This window comes from Mixophyes fleayi, chromosome 1, assembly GCF_038048845.1.
Source record: "Mixophyes fleayi isolate aMixFle1 chromosome 1, aMixFle1.hap1, whole genome shotgun sequence".
Taxonomy (NCBI): Eukaryota; Metazoa; Chordata; class Amphibia; order Anura; family Limnodynastidae; genus Mixophyes; species Mixophyes fleayi.
In genome coordinates, this window is record NC_134402.1 from 164056119 (window position 1) to 164071908 (window position 15790).

A 15790-nucleotide genomic window follows, 5' to 3' on the forward strand; every position below is an offset into this window, starting at 1 on the left:
ATTATTAATTGCAATGTACGTTCGCTTTGAAGCTTAGAGGGCTTCCCATCTGAAGTGTATTAAGTTGCCTATCATTACGTTTATCACACTGACATACTACTCATTGTTTTTCATTCCAGTTGAATGAAAATTAGCAATTACACATGAATGGATTTCTGTATAATACAGTGTAAAACACAGTTTACTATGTTACTATCAAAACATCAAATAATGTTAGACTAACCTTGACAAAAGTCATCATAAAGTTAAACATTTTACAGCATTTACTGCTTTTAATACTTTTCCAATAAGCAATTTGAATTTAATATAATATGTAGTCTTGACCGGATGCTTCTGTCTTCTGTGTACTGAATTGTAAGTCCAAGCATCAGAAGTGGTACCTTTACTCTGGAATATATTATTGTAGTGGATATATTTGACAATGCTTTAACATTTGAAAGTGTGAATAAGCCTTATAATTAATAGAATAATGAAGACTAATACAAGATAAAATGCTTCCAAATTCACTTACCCCTGCATAAAAATATTTCGGTTTTGGGTGGAATTACAAGTGTCAGAGAAAAGGCAAGTATAAGTGCTGTAATGCCATACATGGCCATACTGTGGCTATGCAGAACCTTATTTATAATACTTCCATTACTTATTTATTGTATACATGGACTTGTAAGCTGTTCTAAAAACATAAGACCTCCTTACACACAGCTCTGCAAAAATAGGGTGTCTACCCTCAACAAATCTGGAACTCACTGTGCAGTCTGGTACCTGGCTACAGGTAACAAATGGGGTTCCAGGACGTGGGTACTCCCTGATTCTCTGCACATAGGGGCCAAAAAAAACCTTTTTAGACACATTATACATTATATATATTGATTTGCTTAATAATGTGTGGGATTGGCATTATACTGTGTGTATTCTATGCATCTATGGCAGGACGAGTGCAGCACAGGCCAGGCGGGCGTGACCAAGTGAACCTATAGGAAGTCAGTTTCCCTACCCACAATCTGTTCCAGAGCCCCATGCGTCCCCCCGAACCTCCCCCCCCCCCCAATATTCCCAATTGCCGTGCTCACTTCTCTCAGCAAACCTTGGCAAACCTGTCTCACCCCATACTTTTTTAACAACTAAATGTGCTTGACTACATACTGAAGTTTGAACCAAAAATTATAGTAGGCTACTTAAATTTTGAAGAATAACACTAAACAATGTTTATAAAAAAAAAAAAGCCTTGTTCTATGAAAAGTCACGCACGGTAATTATTGTAAGCTTACACGATGAACCAATTGATCTTTATCTGCTTGTCATCCTCCTTGTTTGTAGGAAAATATATCATTACTTCTTTACGATACTCGAAGGGTTGCTAAAATATATTTTCTTCCACTGGGTGTTTGTGATTCTGACAACCAGGCGGCTCATTACAGGCTTACTGACCTTATCTATCTAACACAACTTTGATGCCTTTTCTAAAAGGTTTGTGGCAAAAGTTTAATGTTTATAATTTTATACAATTACAAGTATGCATTTTTCAATTGTACCGTGTCAAGTATCTATAAGGCAAGAGCAGCCAAGGTTTTCACGGTACATAAATGACTACAGTATTTCTGATTTGATTCGAATGGAACTTAATTGTAATTAACTGTTATTACAGGTTTGGACGCTACAGAAACCGGTAGTAGTACTGTACACTAGCAAAGCTTGAGTATGATTGACATTCTGCTAGTAATACAACACTGTAGTTCACCCTTCTACATACAACACTGATTTCCAATAGTGAAACTATGGAAGAAAATGATCAATTTAGCAAGCTGAACTGCCAAACGGCACTGACTCCAGTGTGTGAAATGTCCCTCATCTTCATCATCATCATCATCATCATCAAACAGATTTTTTTTTTAATACAGATACAAGAATGGCATATTATACAAAAAGATCCAGGCATGACCAGTCTTGCTATAATGCTTTATAAAATTCTGTACACTTTCTTTTGGTCATAGGCAATTGGTTGGCACTAACATCAAAGCCACAAATTTTCATCCTATATTGTTTGTTTCTCAGTTCATTCCCTGTCAACACAGGAACAGTAACAATTGATATACAAAATAAGCCGATGGTAGCACAATGCGCAAAAATATCGTATTATGTTTAAGTGCAAGGGTATATAGACTTCATATAAAGCTTGACTGCGACAACATATCAATTTGCCATTTTAAATACAATACTTGCATTATTATAATTCTTGGAATACAATTCTCTTTTTTTTAATAAGATAACACTTTTTTAAATCTATGTACACACATCCAGTTGTAACACTTGACAGTAGCATTATGGAGCATGTAATAATATAACAGACTCTGTTAGGTGGATACTGCTTATGATGTTGATTAATCTAATCTCCTTCTTCCCTAGAAGGTAGCAAGTAATATGAGTGCTAACCTCAGTCAGGTGACCAGCCACCTGAATACCCTCCCATGACGGTTCTACAGCTACATCTCACTGTCCAACATACTTTGGCCCACTTCACTGAATCCATATTGTGTTCCCTCTCTCTGGTCTACGAGGCTCCACTGTTAGGTCTCCAAATGTGGAGAAAAACTGCTCCATCTCCTTCTGCAACATGTCATTTCTTTTCTCAGCGTCCTCCTTTGCACGTTCCGCATTCCTCATTTTAATTTCCACCATTGTGTACTTCTTTTTCTCTTGTTCCAGTTCCTCATGCAGGCCAAGAACTTCTGTCTCCAGAGTTAGGTTTCTTTGTTCAAGGCTGAGGAGACATCGATGAAGGTCAGTAAAGTAGAGAAAGAAATATTGTAACATAATATGGTGAAATTGTTGACGTTTGCTTTTTTTTTTTTTTCATTTTGGTCAATATGGTCTAAATTAATCATAACTTTAGTCAATTCCAAATCATATTTACAAATGTATACTTGGATTTTTACAATAATTTGATATATATTGTATATTAAGGTATATATATATATCCTTACACATACACTGAGAAAAACTGACATATCCTTTAACACTATATTGTAAGAAAGGTCAAGAGGGTACAAAAGGAAAAGTAGAAGATAGAAAATATAAAAAGGTAAATTATTAATAAAAATATGAACACTGTGCAAAAAGGAAAGAAATGATAAGAAACCTTGTTACAGATTGGCGTATAAAAAAGAAAAATACAAAGTAAACTCAGATAAAATTGAATAGTCCTAATACATAAGATCAGATATAAGATCATACTTCTGATAATTTTGGAAGTATTACATATTTTGCAGCATTATTACTTCATTCGTTTGAATATTTTGTTCCTTTCCAAGCTGCAGGCTTTATGGCGAGTTAGCTGGAGGCAGTCTCCTAAAAATTTAATTGTTTTCACCAATGCTCCATCTCAGCAATACATTTATAACATACATCACAGGCAATTGGGAAACACAACTCAACACGTATTCAGCTACTCCGGCCATGTACAGATATACTACATGTGTGTGATATCTCAAGCCATGCACACATGTCACATAACAGGCACCAGAATGGATGGAGAACACTGTAGCTGTCCTTCCCAATTCTGGCAGGCAGCCCTTCTTGCCCTTCACTATTTTAGTTTGCTCTTTGTGGCTCTCCTCCCTGTACCACACTTCAAGTACTTGGTAATGCATTGTCATTGCTAACACTCCCATTCTTGTGCACCACTCTTTGTCCAGGGTACAACATAGTTAATATAAATCATCTATTATTAACTAATGATTGAACACACTAACACTAAAAATATTTTATTTTGTTTAATTTTCAATGTACAAGAACAACAAATAGCATATTCCTAACACCCGTTTATCTACCTGATAACTCTTATCTAATACCTCCTAAACATTAAAAATAAATACTCTAACCATTAATTGTAGTTTTACTCATCTATCTCTGTCAATGAAGTGTTTTGTTGTATCCCTACCTGGCAATGTTACTCACTGCTTCTGAATAATACTCTTGAGTCTGATTGTCACTTTTGACACAGATGATTATTGTTTTCTAAGCCTAGCTCTTTGGTTTAGAAACCATGGCCAAATTTTATTCATCCACTTCTTTAGTGTCTCATTTCAGCCGTATGTTCCTGACACCAATTTTACTGGTGGTAATCGAGTTATCGGTGCTGTAAACACTGACACTGTTTACTCCTACATAATTGTTCCGATAATGAACAGAGCGACATAGAAAAAATAACTACTTGCCAGTAAAGAGACACAGAGGAAATCCGATGACAGGATATCGCGAAACTTCCAATTGACGTCAGTTGTGTGCGCGACATGGAAATTTCGGCTTTTAAAGCGACAACGCACGGACCCAGGTAAGTATTATTTTTACGTTAGGGGTTAGGGGTTAGGGTTAGAGGTTAGGGTTAGGAGTTAGGTTTAGGGTTAGGAATAAATTAATATAACCATAGTCCGTGCGTTGCCGCTTTAAAAAGAAAAAAAAAGTTGCGCACAGAACTGGCGTCATTTTGAAGTGCCGCGATGTCCTCTCATCGGATTTCCTTTGTGTCTTTTTACTGGTAAGTAGTTATTTTTTCTATGTCGTTCTGTTCATTATTGAAATAATATAAATAATTATAAATATAAAGGGCAATGATAATACCTTTTTATTCTTGTCTCATACTCCAATTTCTGTTTAGACATTTCCTGCTTTAAACTGGATACAAGGCTGTGCAGTGCACTGTGATTGCTTGTGTTGCTCACTACAAAAGTCTCACTGTTGTCACTGCTGCTGGTAGCCCTGCTGCTGCGACCCCCTGCACTCCTCCTGTCAAATTTGGTCTCAAAGTCTGCTGGATTGGTAATATCCTCGTTCGTCGGCCCATCTAAAACAGGATCTTCGAAGTTCCCACCATAAAAGTCCTGCTCTGCACAAGTTGTTGTAGAAGAGCGGCAAGAGTTGGAGTTTTCAGGCAGGGATATTTCACACGATGACGTAGACCATGTTGCACTGTCTATGCTTTGCTTGTCATCAGAGTTCATCATGGAAAACTGCTGGTGGACGTTATCGTACGTAGACAACCTGTGCTGTTGCACTGAATCACTTGTCGAGTCCTTTTGTTTGTTATCTCTTAATGTCACGTAACCATTGGGCAGCCAGCTTGTGGTCCGACTGTTCAAAGCATTGCTCATTGTGTCTGTGCTGGACACGCCCATTTTTACAGCACCGTTTTGTACACTGTGAGTCCCCATTTTGGTTCCTGAACTTTTCAGAGAAGAAGTTCTCCTGGCCTGTAATGTACCGTTAGGTAATGAATGATGCTTATCGTGGACTTCCACTGAGCTGCTGAAAGACCCATTTGTGACAATTCCACTCCCCTTATTAAATGCTGGGTTTTTCTTCACCATTAGTGGTGGACTTCGGGTAACATCCAGTTTGTGAATGCTGTTCCTGGGGCTGCTGGATTTACTTCCTGAGAGTGCGGTGGGGGAGCCATTGTCAACACTGGACCTTTGTGGAGAATCGGATTTCTCCCAGGAGCAACGCCTCACTGCTATATCCTTTGTGTTATTGTTCTCTTTGTTTTGTATTTGGCCTAAAATCATTTTCTTCTGCAGGTCATTATTGTTGTTGCTTAGCTCTTGTCCAATCTGAACTTGAACATCGGCATCTTTGGGGAAAAGTATTTCATGTTCACTTATCATCACTGCCATTAACTGCTGCACCATAACAGTGCCTGCAAAATAACGAAAACACGTCTGGTTACACACAGTATAACATCTGTGGCCACAGATAACTATCAGCACTTTATGCATTGCTACATACTTTATTTTTGTCTACATCATTGGTGAGTCCACACACGGCATATGAACAACAGTGATTTTATCCTCCAACAAGAAATACATACAGGAATTTTAAAAGTTTGAAAGAAAACCAGACTATAAATGAAGGTGGTGACTGGTTTAATCTGTAAAGAAAGGTTAATGTTTATGAATGTAGAGTGTTTATATTACAAACTGCTGTCTTAAACCAACAAGTTAACTCATGCAAAAGTCCAAACTACATTGCTTAGTGTGCAGCTTATTGCTTGGTCAATCCAAAATGAACAAGGTCAGACTTTTAGACTGGAGGTAACTGTACATCAGAACAGAGAGAGTTGAGTTTCTATAGAGGCAGAGATTAGACATTGTCCACTGCTGTGATTTTACATTGGCAGATGCATTGGTGTTCAGTAGGTTTCTATGAATAAATGAATAAATAAATAATTTGAGATTAGTTTTAGGGAAAATAATTAAGAAAGGTGTCTGGCACCAATGTTCTTCCCTACGGTGTGCTGTCAGCATCCCTACTCTATTTGTTTCAATTAATATCAAAACATGGATTTTAAAGGGTTGGTTCTTCAGATAATTTAAATTTTAGTACCCACTAAGGAGAGGGCAGTCTCCATCGCAACTCCAGGACATTATGCATACACTTTGTTTTCATGTCTGCATTTATTTTGTCTGCCTTGTATGTCCCTGTTTTATGTATGTCCTGTTTTCCCTACTGTACGGCACTGCGGAGCACTGTGGTGCTTTACAAGTCTATGATAATAATAATAATAATAATAATAATAATAATAATAATAATAATACTGCTGTGCATCAAATTTTGCAGTAATTTCCCACTGATCCCCCTCTCTGATAAAAGTAGCTTTTATTGACCACAAGTTGTTTATCTAATATGACATTTATATTGATTTATTTGTCTGCTACCAAACCAAATAATTAAAGGTATAAAAACAACTTTGGATGAAAGAAGTCTATTGCTGTATTTTACAGAGTCTAGCCCTGGACTTTAGTATCAAAATTGCAGGCATTCAATTTTAAAGAGGGTGGTATGCTATTGGACACAGTCTGATCATGTGACATTCTCCGGCTCCCATGCTGCCCTCTTTGGCTTGATAAACCTTACAGATTTAAACGGAATCTGAGTGATGTGATGAGTGTCTTTTAAGTCCTGAATGATAAATGCAAATTCCAGTAAAACATTTTGTTCAGCTACAAAGTTTGAAAAAGTGGAGATGTTGCCTATAGCAACCAATCAGATTCTAGTTTTCATTTATTTAGTACATTCTACAAAATGACAACTAGAATCTGATTGGTTGCTATAAGCAACATCTCCACTTTTAAAAACCCGCAGTTTAGTAAATATACCCCTAAGAGTCTGAGTGTCCTAGATTATCTACATTTAATTGAACAACAGCAGCTGGTGTAGAATCCATTATGTTCATAATGGTAATGGCACAATAGAGGTGCATGGTACCACTTCTACAACACTATATATAATTATTCCATGATAGACAGTGTGTAACACCTGTGCCTGGGTCTGATACTTGAACACCATCAAGAAACAAGACAGGTGAGATAATACTTCGGATGCTGAAATGACTACAAGAAACTGTTGCTGCAAGGCTATGATACCACAAATAGAGGTGAGCGTAATATACCAAGCTGTTCAACAGAATATTTACTTAATTCTACATTTGGCTTATTATACCTAAACTGTACCACAAAGCAGTATGAATTAATAATGTTGTCATCCCATATTTACTTATAGGCTCTAAAATACAACAAAATGTGGAATTTCCAAATACAGTTCAGAATTGGTATTCGGTATTATAAGCAAAACCTGAACTCCAATATTGTATTGCTTGAACTTTTCAACTTTGCAAACTGGCCTGATCCCAGAGCCGGATTAAGTGGGGGTAGGGGAGCCTGTGTCATGGGGCCCCCCGGACCACGTGACAATGTCTCTCCGGGAACAGTTGCTACCAAGGCTTCCACACTACTGTTAACATACACAAAATAAGTTGTCTCCAACCACAAAAATAATCCTTCCCATCAGCTCATTGGAAATTATCTGTAATCACTGCATATAAGTTTTGTTTATATTTAAGCATTAAGTACTGATTTAAAAACTGATTACTTATCTTACCTTCCATTATTGTCATTGGATCCTCCACCTTGGGGCGTAAGATGTTGGGACCAAATACTGTAGCCAGGTTCTGTACGCTCATTTTATTCACTCCAGAATAAGACTGAACTTCATCCAGGAACCTGTCATACATATTGAACAAATACAGTTAGTTGAAAACAGAAAGGAACATTACATCGATTTATTACAACTTAGTGACTCTGACTGATCCTCACTGAATCTCACTGAACAAATCTCTGTGTTGTATTTGTACCTACACCAGGCCTGTCATATAACTTATTATACTTTTTAGAAAAATAAAATAAAATAAAAAGGTAAATAGGGGACATGAAAAGAGAATATTTAATCATTCACATCAGCCCCTGTCCCAGTGGAGTTTACAATCTATATTCCCAAAACCATGGGCACAAACGTGAGGGTGTTTTTCATCAGAAAACAATTAGCCTACCAGTATGTCTTTGGAGTGTGAGAGGAATCCGGTGCACCCAGAGAATACCCACATAAACACAAGGAGAACATATAAATTCCACCTCTGGTCAGAATCAAAGCCATAAACCCAGCACTTAGGTCTATTAGCTAACCCAGCACCTTTTTATGTAGCATTATTTATATTGGAAGGTAAAGTATCCAAGTCCATTAGCAACAATAGGCTAGGGGACCTAAAATGTATAAAATCTACATATATCCGTTAAAATTCTTTAAGTGCAATATTTGACAAAAATGATAAACAGGCAGATGAAGTAAGCAGATTTTACTTTTAATCCACAATGTTTTTTTTGTATAACATTTCAAATATAGCTCATGCGTGAGTGCTGGTACCCGAAGATATTTTTGCTGCTATGCTAACTGCTAGAAACACCTTCTCCCAGCGCCATCTATGTTTAGAAGGTACGATGTATAGTTAATGACCAGTCACAAATGAAAATCATTCCAAAAATACAAAATAACCATTCTGCTCATTACATTATTTCTTATCCACAGCTTGTAATTTGTAAATCCAAAATGTTTTTGCAGTATAGAGTTCAGTAGGTTTATCCCCACTTTTCACCAATAGGCCCATTTACTAAACAGCGGCAGTAACAATGAATTCCTACTGCCGCTGCTATTGCCACTATCTCTGGGAATATGCATTACCAACCAGACCGAGCATGCTCAGTGGAACTGACAGCCAAGACTTGGAATTTCAATTCCACTAAAAATAATAAAAAAAATATATATAATAAAATAAATAATTAAAAAATAGATAAACAAATAGTTGACAAATAAAAATATGTATGATTAAAATATGCTATATACAAATAGTAAAGCATTTTTTCATTCATTTTATTCTGTTATCGCCATCCTGAGTTGAATTGCAGCAGCGCTCGTACTGCCACAATCCTTTATAAATAGTCAAAACCGAGCAAATCTTATCCCTTGTCGGGGCTTCGTAGGCAATAGCCGGCGAAAACACTCATTGTTGCCAGCCATAGAGCTTTTCGCAATTTGATAAACAGACCAATAACTGTCAGTGTTGCAAAATTGGGCACAGAGCTTTATTTAATAATTTGATGTCTATTTGATATTAAATTTATGCCACCTGAAGCATTTCTTCATAGGACCATCTGTTTTGCCCATGTGTAATCTGCTGATTCACATTTATTGTTAAGGCTGTCTGGGAAGGCAGATAATTACAGGTAAGTTAAAAAACACAGATCCTCTCTTTTTGGTGGATTTAATTCTTCTGTTAAAGGAGCAAGGTGAAGCACTAGTCACACTCACACATGCTTCACAATCAATCTGCCTGTACCTATGGGGTTTAAAGTCACTGCATGTAGGTGATTTAGCATCACTTTGTCCTCTGGCAGTTAAAGTCTGAGGTGCCAAGAACCACTATCCTTTACAGTAACCCTTGTCACAATGCAAGAGCACTGACATTAAAGATTTCTGAAAAAAAACACTTTATTTCTATGCCCTGGCTTTTTATCTAGGTGAGGAGAAGGATCTTTATAATGCTGATTATGAGATTGGTGCTGTATGGAAACCTATAGATATAATTTATTTTCACCTTTCACATTTTATTTGTCACTTTGCACATTTTTTGTTTGATCTTTTTGTTGTTTCATGGATTGTTTCCATTATGGGTGTCGTAGTCTTCTCACCATCCTGTCCCTTCTCTAAACTGACTCTTCCCTAATTGCTTGATTGTGGTTTGAGATTGGTTCTATTACTCCTCCCACGAGGAGCCAGGGGAAACATGCCTGCAAGGATCAGACGTGGAGCTCAGTCTACAGGGAGAAGGAACCTTAGGAAAATATTTTCCTAGGTGAAAGAGCAGTTTTAACTCACAATGCTTATTTTCCAATAATCCAGGTGCACCGAAATTAGCAGGGTTATAACAAAGGAAACAGGTTCCTATAAATGTTCCACTTTATTTAGGGCCTAAAAGGAAAATATAGAGAGAACTTTCTGTCCTGAGCAAACTTCAGTCCATGTGGGATTTCTGGCCTTTCATTTAAAAAGTAATGGGAGGTTTAGGAAATATAAGGAAAAAAAAAAAGAGAAAGATAGCCATTCTGTTCAGTTGTTCAACTAACACCAACATCAAGCTAGGTTTGAAAATAATCTCAAAATATAATCATAGTTAAGTTTATATAAACAACAGTTTGGAATGTATTTGTTAGCTCGTTAATGTTTAATGTGTTTGGGGAACCTTTAGGCACTGGCATATAATCTGTAATAGCACCAGTGACAGCAAAGGTAAGGATATGCTTCCCCAGGAAATTATAGGAGGAGGATTGTAACAAAAATAAATTTAATTATAGCCATTTTGTTTTTGTTTATTCAATACATTGAAAAAATAATCACATTTAAATTCACATAATGGGCCTCATTTAGAATAAAAAGAAAAGCAATAAAAGGTGCAAATTTGTTCCTGGACAAACCTTGATGCACTACAAGGGGTGCAAGTGTATTTTATTTGTTGTTGCATGAAGGAAAAAATACTACCTGTGTTTGCATATAGCACCGCAATACTGGACAGCTTAATTTTTGGGATTTAGACCCCCTCCCAACTCTAAATATGTCCACAAATTTTAAATCCCCACCCCCACAGCAGTTTTGTCAAGAAGCAAATTTGCACCTTTTGGCTTTGTTCCTAAATCTACATGAAGCCGTTTATAAACTTATATTACATTTGGAATTCCCCTTTAATTGTACATATAGCATGACACTAAAGCCTTACCTACAAATGTACTTCAGTAGATTGTAATTGACTGGAGGGAGACTTTTCACTTGTTTCACTAATTCTGCCACACCCTGTAAATGAAAATACACATTATTATAACGAACGTTATAAACATAAATCACAAAAGTGTATAAATTGGCTACTAGAGGTGGGAGCGCTAAGGATTTCCTCACTTTATACTCCTTTTTAAATCTTTGCATTAATTCTTTAGAAAAATTCTGGAAACAACCTGCAATTACATTGCAAACACATTTACTTATAAATGCTGTTTTATTTATTTTTCTATGTAGCCTAAAGCATAAAATTGCTGATATAGTATATAAAGGATTCCTGCAAAACTATACACTATGGAAATTGTATAACATATATATTTAGACTTTAAAACAGTTATGAACCCCTATTTACTATCAGTTCCCACCCCCGAGTGTGGCACATTGTGGTAGTCTTCTATTATCTTATCACAGCTACAACTCAGCCCTGAATCACAGAAGAAGGAGCAGAGCACTTTCTGTGTTAGGAAACATCTCTTGCCCTAAGACTTCAGACTACTAGGGTGGATTTGTATTGGATAAGGCACCAGGTAGGATGACCACATGACCTGATCAACCATGTGCTGTTTAAAACACGCTTGCAATACTGTGAAGTTTTATTCTCCCATCTAAATCCAAGTGTCCACTGCTTAAATTTTCTGTTCCTGTAGTTCAGAACTGAGCAGTGGCTTCAGCCAGGCATAGATGGAGGTACCAAAGGCAGCAGGACAGTGAGGACGCAAATCAATGTGCTACACTGGGGAAGGAGAACATTCCACGGTGGCTCAGTGGTTAGCACTTCTTCCTCACAGCGCTGGGGTCATGAGTTCAATTCCCGACCATGACCTTATCTGTGTGGAGTTTGTATGTTTTCCCTGTGTTTGCGTGGGTTTCCTCCGGGTGCTCCAGTTTCCTCCCACACGCCAAAAAAACCCCAACATACTGGTAGGTTAATTGGCTCCTATTAAAAATTGACCCTAGTCTCTCTTTCTCTCTTTCTGTCTGGGTGTGTATGTTAAGGAATTTAGACTGTAAGCTCCAATGGGGCAGGGACTGATGTGAATGAGTTCTCTGTACAGCGCTGCGGAATCAGCGGCGCTATATAAATAAATGATGATGATAATGGTTATCAACAGGTAGGTTGTCCAAAGGTAGCCAGCTCCTTAAAGGGTCATGTCCTTGACTTCTGTGCTTTACCATTCAGAAAAACACAGCATACTGGATGCTCCAGTAGAAACGCTTAAAATTGAATGGGAAATGCTTTGTTCTGGTAATAATGAAATGTTATCGCTATTCAACAGCTGAATCACTCTTATGACACGAGGTACCAGTATTTTCTTTTTGCAATGTATACATGCCTGAAAACATGTTAAAATTTATGACAAAATAGATTTCAACTTTGGAATCCCTGTCCCCCACAAAAACTTACCCCTATCAGTGACAAAATGCAGAGTTGCATGGTACAGCTAACGTGAGATACAATATTGCCATTACATATTGGCAATTTCTCCTGGCATAAATAAATGAAGAGTAGGAAAATGTTTTAATAATTTAAGAGATAATATACCAGTCATCCACTACTTACAGATTCCTCTTCTTTACTGAGCTGTTTTGCACATGAGAGAAAATCCTCATACTTTGAATATGGGATGACAGGCTCTGGCAGTTCTCGCAGGTACAGCTTCAGAAGTGAGGCGACTGTGTGGACATCTGTATTACTGTAGATAACAGAAAAATAGGATGTGGTTAATGTTTGTAAAGCTGGTCTACTGAAGCATCAATCTGTAAATCCATAGTATACTTTCCAAGCTCTGTCACAGATTAATATATCATTGCTCTACAACTGCAAACAAAACCCCTTTTCCATTTTCCTTTTGTCTGCATTTCCACTCACGTCAAATGAAATACATTTGTATATTAGTCATTTCTCAACTGACAGACGCACTGCATGAAGTTTGAATAGCTTCTTTAATATTACAAAGGCAGCTGAGAAAGCAAAATAATAAATCACAATCTGGTGTTGTATTATGTCTTTCATTCTAGTCTGATTTACCTTATAAATAAAGATGAGGACTGATGCAACTATAGTACACATATCAGCAAGCTGCCCCCAATTTGCCCATACTGGCTTTTAAACAATTTTCCAATTTGACTCCTTCCACCACATTGTACAAAATGCTCAGCTCCTGAAATTCCCACCTAATTTAAGTAAAAGAAGTTTGGGAGTAAATCACTTTGTACTGGGTAGAAGGGTTCATATTGTAAATCTGATAATTAGTTCTGTATGCTGGAATATGTGTATGTGTAGGTTATTCCTCTATATGCTGTATACATTGAGACTTAATGAGTCAGAGTGTAAATTGTATTTTCATTAATGATGGATAGGGGCGATCACCCACCCTTGTAGCATGGGCCTGTCCCCCTTCACTCCTGGTAGGGGCAGCTACCAGGAGTGAAGGGGGACAGGCCCCTTTAATCAAGCGACCCTGCCCCTTTTAAAAAAAACATCTAGATCCACCCTTGACCCTAAGGGCCCTAGGTGACTCAACTTATGACAAATGGATGTGCCAAGTACACTTGCGATCACATGTCACCAACTGCACCTATGGTATCTGGACCCCTACCTAACTTGCTATCAAGTTGGGATTTTCTGAGTGGAGTACAGTAAGCCGGACCCCAGCACTGTAGTGTCCAAATCTTCCGTGCAGATGTGTGCAGTGTCTGGAGGTCCCAGGTGGATCAGTAGCTCTTCAAGCCTCTCGCTGATTTGTATATTAAATCATTAGAGATGTTCACAGCACTTCATGAACCCAAAACCTCTAAAGAAAGCGGATGTCATGTGTAAGTTTTGGGTGTAAGTACCCAAAACTTACACTAGCAATAGTGTCACTCTGCAATGTAGCTGCCAATAGAAATGTGAGATGTAGTTGTATTCTTGTACAGTGTAGCTGGCAAACGAGTCTGCAAAATGGGGCTCTCGTCAGAATAATAATGAGATCACTATGCTGGTATAAAAGGATACAGGTCTAATCAGTGAGGGAACATAAACATTAACCTACCTAGGGCTACAATTGTACATTTCTGCCTTGCTCTGCCCTGGTAGTAACTTATGTCCTCTAGCCTGCATTTCATTGACTTGTAAAATGTTTATTTCATAGCCATTTATAACTGGATATAAACAACATACTTTTTTTTATCTTCTTGGAAAGACAAAGAGAACATAGACTATCCCAGCACAAACCACAGAAATGGAGGCCACTACTTATTGGATGGGGTATAACAAAGTGATGGATATCTACTATATAAATGCCTAGTGGCGTGTGTGGAAGAAAAAAAAAAACCAAGCTGCAGCGCCACCTGCTGGGCAGAGTTATACACTGACCTATATATTTCTTGAAGGAGAAGTGACAGTTGGGAGTGGTTGGTGGTTGCCGGGGGTGACAGTGGGGAGTTTTTAACACCTTAAGTAGCTTGATGAAGGATGTGGCGATTAAGATGAAGGATGAGGTGATGGAGAAAAATGATGAGGTGGTGACATGTGGACAAAACCACGTTAAAAAAGGGCGCTTGCGTCGGGAAGTAACGCTCTTCCCCTGAGGAGGCCTGGGCTATGGCCCAAATGCATGACAAGAACCTTTTTAACACCTTAAGTAGCTTGATTTGACTAGAATGCATGAGTATCATGCACGGGTTAACTTGTACAAGAATATGATTCTTTAAAATATGTATCCTAAATTTATTTACAAGTATCAAGTTAGTTATATTGACATAATACACATTTAGTACTCTCTATATCCATTTCAGTATTTTGTAAAGGTCAAACATGAAACACATAAAATTGTATAAAACTACCACTAGGTGGCAGAATGTACCAGCAGCACAAAAAGTGAAGAATATATTCATACAAGAGTCTCAAAAAAGGTTACATAGAAGATTACCGTAAGGATGACAAATTAACATTTTATCCCTATGAAATATGGCTATTGTACCAAACTTCATGTTTCCTTTTAATGTGTTTATTCAAAACTCAACATAGCATCAGTACAAAGACATATACAAATAGAAACTAAAAGCAATAATATGATCAATCAGATTACTTCATGACAATTACAATAAAATAATCAGATAGATGAATTTTTGTCCTGAGCAAATTTTAGCCCAGTTTTAGGAAAAATAAGGAAAAAAAAAGAAAAAGGCAGCCATTTTGTTCTGTTGTGCTGCACTGTCTGGATGAAGAAAATCCCATCTCCATAATACTAACCTCAAGCTAATTTTGAAAACAATCTCAAAATCTAATCATAGTTATGTACACAAGGGTTTGGAATGTATTTATTGGCTCATTAAGGTGCTATTATCCATGGGAAATCTTTAGGCACTGGCTCATCAGCTGTAATAGCACCAGTGACAGCAATGGTAAGGATGTGTATCCCCAAGAAATGACAGGAGAAGGATTGTAACAAAAATAAATATAAATATAGCCATTTTGTTTTTGTTTATTCAATACATTGAGAAAATAATCACATTTAAATTCACATAATGGGCCTCATTTAGAGTTAAGAGAAAAGCAATAAATGGTGCAAATTTGTTTCTGGACAAACCATGT

At 37.3% G+C, this 15790-nt stretch overlaps 1 protein-coding gene across 8 annotated transcripts in view; it reads right to left on the reverse strand.

Moving 5' to 3' along the window:
• Window positions 1-1467: 1467 nt before the first annotated feature.
• ARHGAP24 (Rho GTPase activating protein 24) overlaps window positions 1468-15790 on the reverse strand; it is a 706220-nt gene continuing 691897 nt past the window's right edge. For all 8 annotated transcript variants that reach the window (XM_075203159.1, XM_075203188.1, XM_075203169.1 and 5 more), the window contains 5 exons: window positions 12773-12905; window positions 11156-11229; window positions 7933-8054; window positions 4618-5692; window positions 1468-2758 (listed from right to left, as the gene is read on the reverse strand). In XM_075203159.1, coding sequence (XP_075059260.1) covers window positions 2515-2758; window positions 4618-5692; window positions 7933-8054; window positions 11156-11229; window positions 12773-12905 — 1648 coding nt within the window. In that variant the 3' untranslated portion in view covers window positions 1468-2514. The remainder of the gene's footprint in view (window positions 2759-4617; window positions 5693-7932; window positions 8055-11155; window positions 11230-12772; window positions 12906-15790) is intronic.